Source organism: Papilio polytes, unplaced genomic scaffold (genome assembly GCF_000836215.1).
Source record: "Papilio polytes unplaced genomic scaffold, Ppol_1.0 DF823923.1, whole genome shotgun sequence".
In the NCBI taxonomy this organism is placed as follows: domain Eukaryota; kingdom Metazoa; phylum Arthropoda; class Insecta; order Lepidoptera; family Papilionidae; genus Papilio; species Papilio polytes.
In genome coordinates, this window is record NW_013525281.1 from 1,774,804 (window position 1) to 1,791,025 (window position 16,222).

Genomic DNA, 16,222 nt, shown 5'->3' on the forward strand with positions numbered 1-16,222 from the left:
ACAAGAGATGTGTAGCTTAATATATGAATATTGGAGCTTATCTCTTTATACCGAACCTAAATTAAATACTGAGACTAAACCCTTTAAACTTTTACGTTCTTTTCTTATTTTTTTCGCGATAGGTATTTTGATGTTTTAAAAAACCATAGGACAAAAATTGTTTTACTTTAATACTAGAGGAATATGTTCATACTTTGATCAAAATTAATGCGTAAGATGTTCATTCAAAAGATTTCATCATTTATTATTTAATATTAATATGAGTTATTATTCTAAAAATCGATACCGATTGAAAAACTGCGGTGTCACTGCAACTTCAACAGCTTTCAGTTCTTTCTGCTTCCATTTTAGTTTGTAATGGCAACAAATTTCAAATATCAATCTATGGTTAATGTTTGAGTGTGATTTGTCTGCAAATGTAAATGTCATACTTAATAGAATCGTAGTATTTTTGTGATAAAAATATCGTAATGGCTGAAAACAGAGAAGAAATTCTAGCAAATTTTCAGGTAGTGTAACTTTATTTACTAAATTTCGTATTATCAAAAGCTGTAATAAATCGATAAATTAAATCGTGAAGGTTATGTGGAGATCAACAACAGTGACTATTAAAAGTCTTTTTATTTCTTTGTATCGAATGTAATGATTTTTTTAAGGTTTCCTTAAAAATTGTATATACTATTTATCTTTCCTTTAGTATCATATAAGTTATAAATATATATTCAAGGCATTGTTTCAATTTTAAAATTAATTCATTGTTGCGTTCTTTGTGTTCACCATTTAAAAGTTTAAGTTTCGATCTACGTTCGAATATGTTAAGTGCTTGATAAAAGTGATAGATATATACTGTGATATGAAACTACAACGTAATTAAGTTTTAGAGTTCCAATAATTAAGAAAATAGGATTCTTAGTAGAAGTCTTTGTGATAAGATCTTTAGTTAGATTTTAATTTTGCAGGGGATAACAAACATAGAAGATGTAGCTGAAGCAATATTACATTTAGATGAATCTAACTGGGATTTACTTGTAAGTATTTCATTTAATTAATTAATTCAATTAAATTTCCAATTGACATTTAAATACAACAAAATTAGAATAAAATCAATTTTCTTATCATTTATTGTGTAAAGCTTTATGATTGAAAATTTTCCTGACTTGTGAAACAAAGGAAATAGACATTGATATAACTTTAAATTTATAAATTCTTACTTAAAACAAAGCAGCACATTAAGTTTACAGAAAAAGATTTAGAAGAGATTTTTTTATCTTATTCCATTCTTATTTTCATAGTTCCTTAGCTCTTTAGTAAAAAGGTTATCATTACATTGATGTCTATGGCTAGAGGTCACTTAGTAAATAAACTACTCAATTTATTTGTCACAGACCGCAATCAACCGTGTTATGCCTCAAGATGGAAACTCCCAGAACTCTGTATCCCACAACACCGATGATGTCGAGATGATAGACGAAGATATATCTGTGATAACACCAAAAACCCACCCACCAGGTATGTAATCTGACATTAATTCTCACATTTAGAGTGTCATAGTGTTGTCAGAGTGGATATTATAGTGAGCAGACTGTATCAATGGTAAGTTTTTTTAACCACTTTTCAGATCGGGAAGAAAACATTCAAGCATCAACTTCATCGCCTAGAAATAGTACCCCGAACCTAGTAGAGCTTCAAGTTCATTATAATAATAAGATGCACGAAATCAAAATGTCCAGTTCAGCAACTGTTCGTAAGTAATGTAAAATGATTAGTTCAAATTCGACATTTGACTAATATAGTTATTAGTATAGTTTGTCTAAATAAAATATATTAGTTTGACAATTCATTTGAAATTTAGTAGGGATGGGTTGTGTAAAATCAGTCATGAATCTTATTGATTATCGATTTTTATTCTTATAGAAGTTAGAATCGATAGATTAATAGTTATAACATGAATTAAAAAAAAAAACTATTTTCTCAAATTAACAATGACATGCAGAACCATTAAAATTAATCAGAGTATCATAAAGAAATGTTTATTACTACTACAGCGGTACGTAATAGAATTGGATTTCGCTATTATTTCTGTCATCGCTAAATTCTCTACACTTAAATCAATACTAGAATTGTCCTCTAAATTAGTTAATAAGAAAATAATATTAGTTGAGTTCGATAATAATTTAAACCAAATATCGATAGTTTATAATTTTTCGCTATGCTTGTTTGTTTCGTCACTACGATACCTGTATAGAAGTACAGCATTTGCCTTCATACAAATTGAATTCGATATTTCATATGCGTCATTTATCAAACTAATCTATCTTATTTAGACAAATTATAGTAGTTGGAACAGTTGATTTTTTAGGATTTACATCAATTCCTATTGTTTTATCTTTGGGTTTGATACTATTTTATCACACTTATGGTCTAATACTGAAAAAAACATTGAACACTTCTCCATATCGTTACAATTTAAGCATATCCTTATTAGTAAGTGCTGTACATATTTAAATGTTGTTTCAGTATTTGACTGTTATTGCCAATTATAACTATGCAGTAATGTTAAAATAGTATAGTCAAATTTAATGGAAATAAGTCAACAACAAAGAAAGTGATGACTGAGATGTATGATAGAGTTATTTGGAGGACAAAAACTTATTGCTCCGACCCTACAGGAGTAGGATAAGGAGAATGATGATGATGATGATGATGAGTCTTTATAACAACATAATCCAAACAATTTTTCTCTTTAAAATGCTGTAATACACTTATTAAGATGAGATGTGTTTCCAGCGATTGAAACACTAAGAGCCTGTTCCACCAAAATATAAATTGTCTAATAACAATCCAATGGGTAAAATATGTGATGGAAATATCGAATTTTGTTCCCTTATCTCACAGTGACGTCATTTTTAAGCTTTCTGTGCTTATTAGTTAGTAGTGGGACAGGCCCTTGAACTTACAACACATCCATAGACAATATATTTTCAGCCAGTCACACATTTATATTTCAAGGTGGCACATGTACATATAATCTCTATGTCCATTAATTTTGACTTAACATATAATAGTAATTAGTTGGTAATACTTGTAAAATGTTACATATGTGAATATTCTTTCCAGGTGACTTAAAGCGTCGCTTAGAAGCGGTGTGCGGCGTGCCCGTGTGCCGGCAGCAGATCTCAGGGCTAGGCGGCTCGCAGGCCACCTCCTCCACCGCGCTGGCTGCACTCGGCCTACAGAGGAATGCTGTGATACGACTCAAGTCTGCTAACCAGCAAATGGCTGATGATGAGTAAGTCACTTCGGATTTTATAGACAAAACTCCTTAAATATGGCAATTTTCGTGTTCATTTTTGACTTTAAAGAGACAAGACCTATCAACTATGGGCAGTGCCTATTTATACTTGTTTTTGTATTCATTTTTAATGCACCTTGAAAAGTGTTAAAATTCATTTATTACAATGACCACTCTTTACCTAGTCCGTTTTTCTATAGTCAAAATTTGCGACGTTAATCTTAAGATCTGGTATTTTGAATATAACACGCCCTTAACCTAGAGCGGTAGGCAGAGACCTCAGACCTCTAATTGGTGCATACCTGACAGACCCTTATGCTTCCTTAATTTTTTTAACAGAGTGGCAGAGAGATTAACAACAACATATGTGCTCCGGGTGAAACATGATGAGAAGGAATACACATTGAAGTATCCCGGCACAAAGACTGTACAGGAAGTGAAGAATGATATATACTCCCTCACCGATGTACCTGTGAGGCATCAGGTAAGTACTACTAGATATGATTCTTATATATTACCGTAATTAAACACCCAAAGATGTTAATGAAAAATATAAAAAAAAATATAGACACATAGATGGCTCAGGCGTAAAGTCTGAAATTCTTTTGCAAAACAAATAATGTAATTAAAATGCATCACATACACTACAATTTTAAAATACTAAGGCCCTGTCCCACCAAATTGTAAAATGTCTGATAACAATCCAACATGTAAAATGTATAATGGAAATATCGAATTTTGTTACCTTATCTGACAGTGACGTCATTTTTAAGCTATCTGAGCCTCTATCAGCCAGGACAGGGCCTAATTTTTGACTGTAATAATTGTTAGGTGTGGACGGGCTGGCCCCCAGTGATGGGTTTAGACGACACAGTGCTGGCGATGGTGGGGCTGGACCTGCCGCAGCACGACCTCACAGTGCGCCAGGACCTCGCTAACGCTAATACCAACCTCAAAAAGGAATATAAAAGAGTAAGGAGTATTTATTATATTCATCAACTTCAACATCCCTATGGAGGGTCGACACAATATTTACTCTTCCATACATTTCTAAGAGAAGTAAGGAATACTATCGAGGTAGACATTTTCAGGGACTCAAATTGCCTCTATATCTGTATTTATTTATCTGTACTATACACTACTTTGTAGCATAGGATGTCAGCAATCACAGCATAATTTTGAATAATTCTCTTTTTAATAAAAAACACTATACTTACGACATGCTTTAGGCTAAGTATATTCATACTATTAAACTTAGGGGGTAAATAAATTTGAAATAAAAATCGCTTTCTACTTATTGTTACATAAAATTGTAATATAATTAAAATGTTATCCTGCAGATAATAGTGGATAGTTCTGACAGCGATAACAGTTCCGTGGAGGAGATTGAGGATTCCGGAGATAACTTCCCCGCGGAGGATGACATGTTTGACCTGATGCACTCCGGGAGGATTGTACCCTTGAGTAAGTTATAACCAACAATTTACCCTTTGTTTAACTATAAAATACTGGTTTTTATGTTTGTTACTTACAAAATAGATTTTTTTGTATATGTTAGTGTATATGTAAAGTGACTTTTTTGTACCATTTTTAAGGAAATAAACTGAACTGATAATAATTCCGACACAGTTATGAAAATGATCATAACATTATTTTTTTTTAGCTCAATGCTTGTTTTTTTTCGGTTATCTTGTCACAGATAGAGACGTTTTGAAAATACATTCATTTTCCCTATTTATGTTGTGATTATCTAATAAAAAAATTGCATTGTTTAAATACTTTACTGTTCAAATGGCTTAGTATTTCAGGATTTTCGGTAGAGTGGTAGTATTTTTTTTTTATGTTTTTAGTGTCAGATCACATGGAGGATGAAGCACTGGCTTGCATACAGTTCGCGAATAGATTCCGCGCACGCTACGGACCAAATACGCCCAATTTCTTTGAAGGAACGCTGCAAGACGCCATCAAGGAATCCTGCCTCAAACCGGCTAAAGAGGTAATCATTAAGATAACTAAACATATAGCCAAAAATAAACGCGGTATAAACTCAAACTTATGTATAAATTGAGTATAAGCAAATCATGTCATACTAATATTATAAATGCGAAAGTTACGATGGATGGATGGATGTTAGCGTTTGTAGCCTAAACGGCTGAACGGATCTCCATGAAATTTGGCACAGGTTTAGAGCATAGTCTGGAAGAACACGTAGGCTACTTTTTATCCCGGTAATAGTTACGGTTCCCTTGGGATTCATTAGTTTAGTTTTTTAATGTTTACTTGATCATTCTGCAACGGTTCAACATATCTTATTGAAATTTGGCACAGATATAAAACAAAATCTTGAGTACACATGGGATAAGGTTCATCCCCGAAAAATGTCCGGTTCCCGAGGGATACGTAGCTTTTTGTTATTTATATAGTTCGTATGTTTTCTAATACCACGCAGACGAAGTCGCGGGCAATAGCTAGTATTACTAATAAACTTTATACTAGCTGTTCCCGTGCGGGTTCATCCGCATAAAATTAGAAAAACTTTTATTTTATTGTTACATTTGTCAAATTCTCAATTGCAAATGTCAATTATATAAAATAAATTAATAATTTATATGCATAAAAAATATGTAGAGTACATATAAATAATAAAAAAGATACACAAATAATAATAGTAAAAGCTTGGACATATAGTAATGTCGTATGTTGTAGCGGAAGCTGCTGGGCGTGTACCTGCACCACGAGCAGTCGGTGCTGTCCAACGTGTTCTGCGCGCAGCTGCTGGGCTGCGACACCGTGCTGCAGACCCTCGCCGCCAACTTTCTGCTCTACGGCTGGGACCTCAGCTACCCTGATAATACCAACATGTACGTACAGCAAACAGCGGGGAGGGGGGGCAGTTAAAAGAGGGGGTGACATTTAGGGTTTGATAAGGTGGCAAACGGGCAAGCGGCCACCTAAATCCACCGAAATGGAAAACAACCGCTGCCCATAGACATTCGCAATTGCTGATGCGTTGCCTACCCTTCATTGACGGAGGAGACGCACAAAAAGCGGACATTTCCCCTTCCTATATGTCTGCTTCATTGTCAAATCCACCTTTTCTTCCCATCCTTTCCTCTTGAGAAACGGGTGGAAAGGGACTAAAATTAGGCATCCGGCACCACACTCATCAGAGTGTACGCGGAATTGCTTCCACTTCACGGCTGTTTTCTGTAATTATGTTTTATGTGCAGGTTGGTGAACTCCATCGCGAACGCGCTGGGCCCGGTGGCCAGCATGACGGTGCGCAGCATCCCCGTGGACCGGCTGCCGGCGCTGCTCATCATCATGCGCATGCGCTCCAACACTGAGATATATTCCGTTATTAATGGTATGTAACAATATAGGTTTCAACTCTGCACGGATTTGAAGAAAAAAAATCTTTTTTTTTTAAGATTTTTCTGCATCTGTGCTAAATTTTATCTGTTTCCTTTTCATATATGTAGGATTTGAGGTTTTATATTTTTCTTTTTTACAATATTCTTTGTCTGTTTTTAATTTGTCACTGCAAACAGACAGAATATAGAAAAAAAAATGATGAAAAAAGTTCTCTTTCCTCTTTATAATATTAGTATTGTTTTCTACTTGATACTACGGCAAATACTTTGACTTTAAACTGTACTTTGCTGGACTGGACAGTACAAATATATCGCATTTCTATAAACTAGGGTTGTAACGGAACTCCGCTTCCGCATCCGCAAGGAATGACTCCGCATCCGCTTCCGTTATTTCTTATGCAGAGTTATAACGGAGGTTAATTTACTTCTTTAACGCGTCAACAAACTATAATTGTTATACATTATATTTGCATAATAAACTGTATCTTGTATGTACCAATCTGTATTTTGAATTAACGTAGTTTTAGTTATTATTTCTTTAATAAATCGCTATTAATATTTTATTATTGACCTTCGCTTCCGTTTCTATTAACATCCGCATCCGTTTCCGTTAAAATGGTCTCCGTTACAACTCTACAATGAATACAACAACCGTATCCATTGGTTTGTCCCCGTCCCCAACATTGTACTGCGCGTTGCAGGCAACGTGGGCGTGTCGGAGCTGGTGGGGGGGCTGGTGGAGGCCATCGAGCGGTTCGCGGCGCAGCGCGAGGAGGACGCGCGGCTGGAGCGCGAGCGCGACGCCCGCCAGCGCGTCAAGCTGGAGCAGGACGAGGCCTACCAGCGCAGTCTGGAGGCCGACAGGTACATCTTATAAATGCTACCGTTTAAATAAATGTTAGAATTTGTAGCTTAACCAACTGGAGGATCATAGTCTGCAAGAACATATTGTTTACTTTTTAATTCCCACACGAATAGACTTAAGCGGAAAATCAGTGCGGGAGTAGCGCAATACTAAATCATTGCGATACACGTCCTGTCCCCATCATCACCAGCTCACTATACGACCCCACTGAGGCTCGGAACCCATACTTTTTTTTTTCGCGGGGGAAATCTAATAAAGATACCTTGTTTCCGGGTTGGAATATGGTTATGTAGGGTTTTACCTACTAAAACCCCCTCGGTGGCAATCCTCTAGTGCTACAGGTAGGGCTCCGGGATCTCCGGTGGAACGCACCGGTGCCCCACTACGTTCAGCTACTGCGCTTGCCAGGGAGCATACGCTCCAATTAAAAGATGTTGCGGCAACATCAACCGGAACCCATCCTAAGTTAGGGGTGACTAAGTTGGTGTTCAAAAGTGACTACTAGTAAACTGTATTTAAATAAAAGCTGATAATTACAAATTAGGTCATCATCATCCACTTGCCCTTATCCCTTACGGAGGGTCGGCACAGTATGTGCTGCTCTTCCATACATCTCTATCAGCCGTCATATCTGAATCCACTCCTTTCTTAAGCATATCCTCTTTCACACAATCCATCCATACTTTTTTCGGTCTTCCTCTTCTTTGTAGCCATCCTCATTCACTCTTAACACTTTCTGGTTTATGTCCCCATCATTTCGTTGCATAACATGTCATAATTACAAATTAGGTAAAACAACAATATAATAATATAAAAAAACTTGACTTCTTGAATAACGTCGCTTGAGAGTCGGGTCAGACGGTTTTTGGTCGTAAGTTGATACGTCACCCCACAGTGCTCTATACATATGCCTGCTTGGAGAGGCTTAGCTCTTCGGAGGTTATGCGCCCTCCGTCTCCATGGGCGGGGTACCATGACCATCACACGACCTTTTTTCTTATGATATTCCACCCCTCTTGACACTTCATGCCTCAAAGGGGCAGGAGGTCTTACCCTTGTGGGTCTAAAGCTGTCCGCAACAAGACCATAGTCAACCATGATGTACTGAAGGTTGACTTCACACATATCTTTGAATTTCTTCGCTGATATGTGCTTATAACTACACAGGAACATGTAGTAAATTAAATTAAAAAGTATATATATATGTGTATTAATTTGTTTCCAGAGCCAAAGAAGAAATTAAGAAGCAGCAAGAATTAGAAATTAAGCAGGAGCTAGAACGAGCGGAATCTGAAAGATTAATCGAAGAAGCTAGGAAAGAGGTACATATTTATGTTTTACTTTTGTAGAGAATTTTGATCCACAAAAAAATATGTAAGTTGAGGTTTTTTTAACTATGTACTTTTTAATATTATATTTCGTATTAATATTATAAATGCAAAAGTATGGATGGATGGATATTTATTACTATATCTAAGCATTATTATTTTTGAATTCTTCATGATTGTTGTTTGAAATTACATATTTTTAAAACAATACAATATTGTAGTCTAGATTATGAACACACTATAAGTTGTAGTTTTTTTTGGGAAAAGTATTAGCAAGTTTTTTATTAATTTATGAATATTTTCTTTAACCATTCCAACTAAGCTAGGCTAGGACGTTCTCAATGATCGAATGGTGGGATGCAACCCTCGACCGCGAAATCGGTAGTTCGTATTGTCGCTTGCCAGTCCAGTTACTGGATTTTTTTAATATATTATGAGGTAAGCCAAGGCCCACAAAGGGCTGTAGAGCTAAGGAAGAAGAAGAAGAAGAAGAAACGAGCAAGCGATCACCTGAATACGCCAAAATGGCGAAGCGACCGCTGCCCATAGACATGCGCAATAGCGGATTCGTTGCCTACCCTTGATCGACGGAGGAGACGTACATAAAGAAGATGTTTCCGTCAAATCCACAAGCAACCTACTCTACTACCAACCTATTCTTATGAGAAACAGGGTGGGAAGGAAAAGGGACTAAATTTAGGCCTCCGGCACCACTCATCAGACTGTACCCGGAATTGCTACTTCACGGCTGTTTTCTATGTGGTGGTATTACTGGGGACGAGGCTACAGTGCGATGTCAAAGCGGGCTCTACCACTGTTAAATGTGTAAGTGTTACTTGCAGGAGCAGCGTTTGCAGGCGGCTGGGCGCGTGCCGTGCGAGCCCGCCGCGGACAGCGCGGAGGTGTGCCGCGTGCGAGTGCGGCTGCCGCCCCCGCATCACCACTGCCTTGAGCGACGCTTCTATGCCACGGATACCCTCGCTGTTAGTATACACACGTATATACTATTATAATAAAGCGTAAACACACACTTCTTTGTTGCCTAAGATGTTAGCATTTACAGCATATTTTGAACAATCATTTTATTAATAAAAAGCCCTACACTTGCGTCTAGCTTAGGGGGTAAATATTTTGGATAAAAACCCTTATGTGGGAAAGAGACCATAAGTTGTTGTCAACATCAAGGAAGCAAGATTGTCAACATGTCATTTTGACATTTGTAATTGATACTTTCACAAATGTAAACAATTATATAAAGTTTTTATAATTTCATGCGGGTGAAGCCGCACGGGAACAGCTTGTTAAATAATATTTGAATATTTATATTTTACTTTATGACACTTTTTATAAAAAAGATTGAACATATTGTATTTTTTTTTTATGATAATATAAGCACTCGAGGTAGCACTAAACTTAAGACCTGATATAGTACCTTTAAAAGAAAGTACCGGTGAAAATATTTGTAATACAGTGTTTTTTTTATATTTCCAGGCATTATTAGATTACCTCGCGTCGAAAGGTTACCCACAAGAAAACTATAAAGTCATCTCTAGCTGGCCTAGGAGAGACGTGAGTATTATTGCTATATTTTTGTACAAACGGTAAAGTACAAAAAAATGTATTTGAGCTTGTTTTTACATTAAAACGCCTTTTTTTAATTATCACCGAAACTATTGGCATCGGTAGAGGGGACAGTTGATTTTCCCCCTTTAGAAAATTGAACAATCTAAAATAGATATAAAAAACTAATTTAAATATCATATTAATAGTAATTGAATTTACCTACTAAGGTCTGGCGATCCTCCTGACTCATAAACATATTGTCATCTCGCTCATCCTTCTTAAGAGAGAAAGAGATGACTATATTTCTGTACGCATGTACCAAGAATAATGTTTATTCCACAGTTAACGTTAGAATCTCACAGCAGTACTATGAAAGCGTTGAAATTGTACCCTCAAGAGACGATAATGCTGGAGGAGCGGTGAAGGCGCCGCCCTCGCGCCCTCGCGCCCTCGCGCCCACGCCCACTGTTTACAAATTTCCATTCCAATAACCGTGAAAACTTGATACTATCTCTCTCTCTTTATCAAAGAGAATGAGATACAAATGTTTCTACAGCTAACCCACAGTCACCTAAATCTTCACCATTATTACCAAAGGCGCGGGCTTTTCTATACAACACCGGTTATAACGACAAAAGCAATCAGTCGCAATAAACTATTATAAGAAAGAGTAAAGATTTGATTGTATTAAATTCCATCCGAAACTAAATATTTGGAAAAATGCTTTAACACTGACTATGCCGAGTTTTTTAAATTTACGTCGATGAAAACCGCGGTCAAAATCTAGTTTATAAAGCAGTTGTATAACTTTTTCTATCTTTTCGTCGTTATAACCGATTTAAGCGGTTTGTTCTATGCAATCTTTCAGATAGAAAATCTTTTTTTCACCAATAGAATATTTTTTATTTCTATCCGCTGAAGTTGGGTGGGTTATTAGGAATGTACTTTTAATTCTTATAAGAAAAGAAACTCAAGAATCAGTCTCTCTGTCGCACTTCCGTGTATGAGATATGTTCATCTCACTCTAACGTGCGTAAACAGTTTCCAGATTTTTCTAGAATTTTACAGAATCCCGCGCCTTTTCGTGTAATTTTAAAAATGACTGTAAAAGAAAATATAACCGTAACATTGCCATAATTGTATGAAAAACTATTTTATCTTGTATTTCAATAGGCAAGAAAAACGTACGTACAGTTCTTCAATGTAATTAATATATTTATTAGAACCAGGAATAATAACTCATTTTACTATTGCCGCTATGTATCTAAAATCAGCCAAAACTGACTTAATTGTGAGTTATATATGTCTTACATTAATATAATACAAATTATTTTAAATTGTTTTTTTTTTCTTGGTGTCCTATCTACGTTTTATCCATATTCTTTAACATAAAACATTACAGTTTGTTTTTAAAAACCAAAGGCTCAAGTCAACTGTTCATAATTTTTACAGATAAATAGCCATAGCCAAAAGGCCTGTATTTATTTTACTCTGTAAAAAACTGTTTTTTATCTGTATTTCAAAACTATTTAAACTCTTTCGCCGAACATATTTATTTGAATAGGTTAATATTCTTGTGATTCATAAAACGAATAAAAATTGTAGTAAACCTCAAATTATAATCATTTATAAGTTATCATGAGAAATGAACATTTCATCAATCAATCATTCATCACAAATATTAGTGAATTTATGATAAAATTATTTTATAATTATTAGATTTAATCAGAATGTTGCATGAAATTCTTCATTTAAATTTTATGTTGCTGTATTTATAAATTATATATAATAATACGAATATCAAATAAATATGCGCCAACAGTAATGGCGACATTTTATTCTTTGCTTGCATCTGCCTATTTCGCGCGCTTTCTTGTGGCGCGAACAAGCCATAGACAATGACGCATTTTTGATATCTTGTTTGTTCATCAAAATAATCAATGTAAACTTAATTTAACCTTTATCTGTGTAGAAAAATAAACTTTTACAATTAATAAAGATGAATACAGGCAGTTGCAAGATTTTTAAATAATAATTTCAACACAGCTGCTACATTTTTGACGTTTGTATTTTTTACCGCGCCTGTGAAATGAAGTCATGTTTGTGTACTGTGAGGGAGATATTTATCCAACAATTAAACAAGATGAAAATGCCTATAATTGTTTTATTTCATTCCTTATATATTTACCTAAATAAATAACACTAAAACGTACTATGAGAAAGCTACTCGCTTTACAAGATAAATTATTTAACTAGGTTTCGTCCGCGTGGAATTAAAAAAAACTAAAGTGAGTGGCCTATGTTTTTCCAGACTATCCTCTAAATCTATACCATATTTAATCAAAATTTGTTCAGTCGTTTAGACTACAACTTCTAACATACACCCACCCATCTAAACTTTCGCATTTATAATATGATTTTTAATATTAATTTAAAAATGTGATCTTTCTAAGTGGACGTTTATGAACGCGTTTCACACTATTAACCTTCATACGTTTCGTTAAATATGTTGTACCCACATTTGGAGGTCTTTTTATTATTTTAAAAAAGATTTCCAAGACTAAAATGAACAGAGACACTATAAACCCGCATACAAGAAATAATAAGGCCATAGAGAATTCTCTAATGTTTACAGCCATAATTTTACTGTAACGTTGTTTAACGCACGGCGGCTTGCGACTCTCCCAGTTTAATTTGATTCTGTTCATCAGACCAGTTTCCAACAGCTTGCTTACACTGTAAAAGTATTAAAAACTATATAAAAACCGTTACTACAGTTAAAGTAAGCTTAACCCTTAAATGCATGATTTTTTATTTAATTATAAAATCAATATTTCAGTATAGGCTTTGAGTCACAGATTAAGGTAAAAATAATAAAAAAAGTCATGGTTTCAATAAAAACTATAATTTTGTTCGTAGACTTTTGGCAACAATATGCATTTAAGGGTTAATTATATTATTGTAACCAGTAGCGTTAATAAAACATCGCATAGGGTCCTAGTTATGCTAAAAACCGTGCTAGTCGTAACCGCAACAATACTAATATACTACAAAGCACTTTTTTCCTACAATTTGTCATCATCATCATCCTCCTTATCCTGCTCCTGTAGGGTCAGCGCAACAGATTTTTGTCCTCCAAATAACTCCATCATACGTCGTCTCAGTCATCACTCCCTTTTTGATTATGTCACCTATCACGCAATTCATTCATCTGTTTTCACAACAATTTGTGTTTTAATAAACTTGTTAGTTTTCTAGCACACAGCTAGTCGTTGAATTGCCTAAAACCAAGCCAGTACAACTAAACGCTTGTGCAATTAACGTACCCAACAGCGATGTACTCTCTATACTGGGAGCCTTTAACTGCCACCGCGCCTACATACTGCGGCGGGAACAATTGCACCTCGCCTACTTCACAGATCTCCCTTTCAGAGAACGTCCTCCTCATAACAGCGTACGCCGCAGACGTGTCCACGTGGAAAGCAAACCCACCACGTTTGACTAGTGCCATACCGTACTCCGCGTCAAAGAAATTGTAGTAATTATCCGTGGCTATCTTAGCTTTGTATAAATCTAACGTAACACGATCTGTTGTGCGCTGAAAAGTTATTGTGATATTTACTTCACACCTTTAAATAAACTATCGCACAGATGTTGTGTGATTGTCGATTGCTTCGCAGACCATTCAACTGTTTAGTTACACTACTAAAAATCAAGTAGTGTAATCTCCATATCAGCTCATAGGAATTAAAACGAAACTAAACAGTTTTGCGACAGTTTAGTCAAAGATGGGGCACGCTTTATGAGTCTAGAAGTGGTCTAAAAATTGCCGCTTAGTGTAAATTTAGTTTGTGAATTCGGCATTATGCAACTGTCTTGACTGTGTTAATAAAAAGTTACTATTTTGGACAGTCATAAATAACACCAAATAAATATCACCCGCCCGGTTGCCGAATATCGCATATCGAGTGTTATTGTACATCAGGGACCTGTCCCACCAATTTGTATAATAAATTGTCTGATAACAATCCTAGATGTCAAATATGCTATGGGAATAACGGATTTTTCATTTTTTAGCTATCTGAGCCTATATCAGCCAGTGGTGGGACAGGCCCTAAAGTATGTAAATCTTAATTAATTCATTATCAAACCTTAAAATAATCTTTATTGAAGAGCATATCTTCGACGCCGGCTTTCAGATCGCTCTGCAGCAAGTCGTTAAGGCTGCGTATATAGTTGTACTGCTCGTTGAGCAAACTCGACAATACATTCGCATTGTAAAACTGGTAAATCATCATTGAGAACATAAATGTTACAAACATTATTATTCTCGCGGAAACTGCATTTTTATACACCGGCATACCTAAATATTAGAACTGAAATTTAATTTAAACTGTAAAGGGTAAATGAATATCGTAAATTTGAACTTACCTTGTTGACAAACAGCACTACAAATGAATAACCATATTAAACTCAGAGATATATCCCTGCCATTAAGAAAAATATTGGCACTTTGTATTTTTAATATCAAGTACAAAGTGAATCCTGCGATCAAGAGAACTCCAAACATGCAACGCCAAACAGCGACATCTAGCGGCCTGGTGTATACCGAGCAATAACTCGCTTGGTACTTTGGCTGACGGAATAAAAAGGTATGCCTGGATAAGAAAAGATTAATATATTATAACTTCCACAATTCTGTATCGTTATTATTATTACCGGCAACAAGGAATCTTAAAGGCCATCTGCGGCGCCTACACTAAAGAAGTGATCTTTATAGAGTTATTATGAAAAATCTCCACACAGGCTGATCCTTAGTGACCAACTAACGAATGAGTATACCAACGAGAGGAAATGCCTAAAGAGAGTTTTTCTTTATTTAAAAAAAAGCGACAAGACAACTTTGGTTAATTATCTTTTAACTTTGCTTTCACTGCTTCAACTTCTTATATATCGTACTTTGTCTGCCACGTAGGGACAACATAATCGACAACTTCTGCGCGATTTATTTTGAACAACACCGGAGAACATCCGAACTCTGCCTCCTGACGCTGCAGTGCACCAATGAGACCGTCAAAGCTGCCGTTGTAAGAATAACCCCAAGAGTTGGTACGTTGCACTTTGACACTAAAATTATCGTTCAAATTAATCCATTTAGAAACGTTGAACGTTTTGAACATTTAATAATTAAATAAATACTTACCTGAAATTATACATCTCTTGTAAATAACGGATGACCGTGTAAAATTTTAATTTATGCAAAGTATCTGTACGGTCGTGTCTTGATGCTTCAAGAAAATGCATATAAGTTTCATTCTTTAAATGTTCGGTAATAACCGAAACACAATTTAAAATGGCGCCTTTTAAATTATAACGACTTTGTTCCCGCGTAAACAAAGATGAATTCCAAAATCCTACATCACGCACAACGAAAATTCCATTTCGTTTAAAACCTGTGTTATAAACTTCGTACAAATTAAACCCTGTGCTATTATTATTAATTAATAAAACATTAGAATCCATTCTAAGTTGCAATTGGGATAAAATTCGCGTAGTTGAGTTTAAATTATTTGTTTTAACGACCCAATGAATTCTTCTATTGTTCGAATTTAGAAAATTCTCGAACACATTTATCCAACCGTTACATGATGCATCAAGCACAATTCCCACTTTTGTTTTTTTAATGTTAAGTCTATATTTACCAAAGTGATCATCTTTTACAGCCAACATTTTAATTCCCGCATCATTAAATGCTTTTTGTAATACAATTATTTGTGAATTATTATGGCAATGAATAAAT

General features: G+C 35.3%; 2 protein-coding genes across 3 annotated transcripts; one reads left to right on the plus strand and one right to left on the minus strand.

The window, feature by feature from the left end:
• Positions 1–383: 383 nt before the first annotated feature.
• Positions 384–12,576, plus strand: LOC106102479 (FAS-associated factor 1). Of its 2 annotated transcripts, XM_013281976.1 has the most exons (16): positions 384–509; positions 960–1,028; positions 1,386–1,509; positions 1,619–1,744; positions 3,118–3,289; positions 3,632–3,776; positions 4,124–4,264; positions 4,633–4,756; positions 5,143–5,288; positions 5,999–6,153; positions 6,523–6,659; positions 7,368–7,530; positions 8,757–8,853; positions 9,702–9,842; positions 10,351–10,428; positions 10,765–12,576. In XM_013281976.1, the coding sequence occupies exons 1-16, from the start codon at positions 471–473 to the stop codon at positions 10,843–10,845; spliced, it is 1,938 nt and encodes a 645-aa protein (XP_013137430.1). In that variant the 5' UTR covers positions 384–470; the 3' UTR covers positions 10,846–12,576. The 2 variants fall into 2 exon arrangements, with proteins under 2 accessions (XP_013137430.1, XP_013137431.1); XM_013281977.1 differs by lacking the exon at positions 1,619–1,744.
• A 227-nt stretch (positions 12,577–12,803) lies between these two features.
• Positions 12,804–16,192, minus strand: LOC106102326 (glutamate receptor 1-like). Its single transcript, XM_013281761.1, has 6 exons — positions 15,626–16,192; positions 15,382–15,549; positions 14,854–15,080; positions 14,574–14,785; positions 13,749–14,020; positions 12,804–13,158 (listed from the first exon to the last, which is right to left on the minus strand). Exons 1-6 carry the CDS (start codon positions 16,150–16,152, stop codon positions 12,849–12,851), a joined length of 1,716 nt encoding a protein of 571 aa, XP_013137215.1. The 5' UTR covers positions 16,153–16,192; the 3' UTR covers positions 12,804–12,848.
• Between the last annotated feature and the right edge of the window lie 30 nt (positions 16,193–16,222).

Coding starts and splice junctions, on each gene's coding strand:
- LOC106102479 (XM_013281976.1), top strand. CDS start 471: ATGGCTGAAAACAGAGAAGAAATTCTAGCAAATTTTCAG. Junction 3,290..3,631: donor CAGCAAATGGCTGATGATGA/GTAAGTCACTTC, acceptor TTTTTTTAACAG/AGTGGCAGAGAGATTAACAA. Junction 8,854..9,701: donor TCGAAGAAGCTAGGAAAGAG/GTACATATTTAT, acceptor TGTTACTTGCAG/GAGCAGCGTTTGCAGGCGGC.
- LOC106102326 (XM_013281761.1), bottom strand. CDS start 16,152: ATGTTGGCTGTAAAAGATGATCACTTTGGTAAATATAGACTTAACATT. Junction 14,021..14,573: donor TCAATAAAGATTATTTTAAG/GTTTGATAATGA, acceptor ATAACTTTTCAG/CGCACAACAGATCGTGTTAC. Junction 13,159..13,748: donor AGAGAGTACATCGCTGTTGG/GTACGTTAATTG, acceptor ATACTTTTACAG/TGTAAGCAAGCTGTTGGAAA.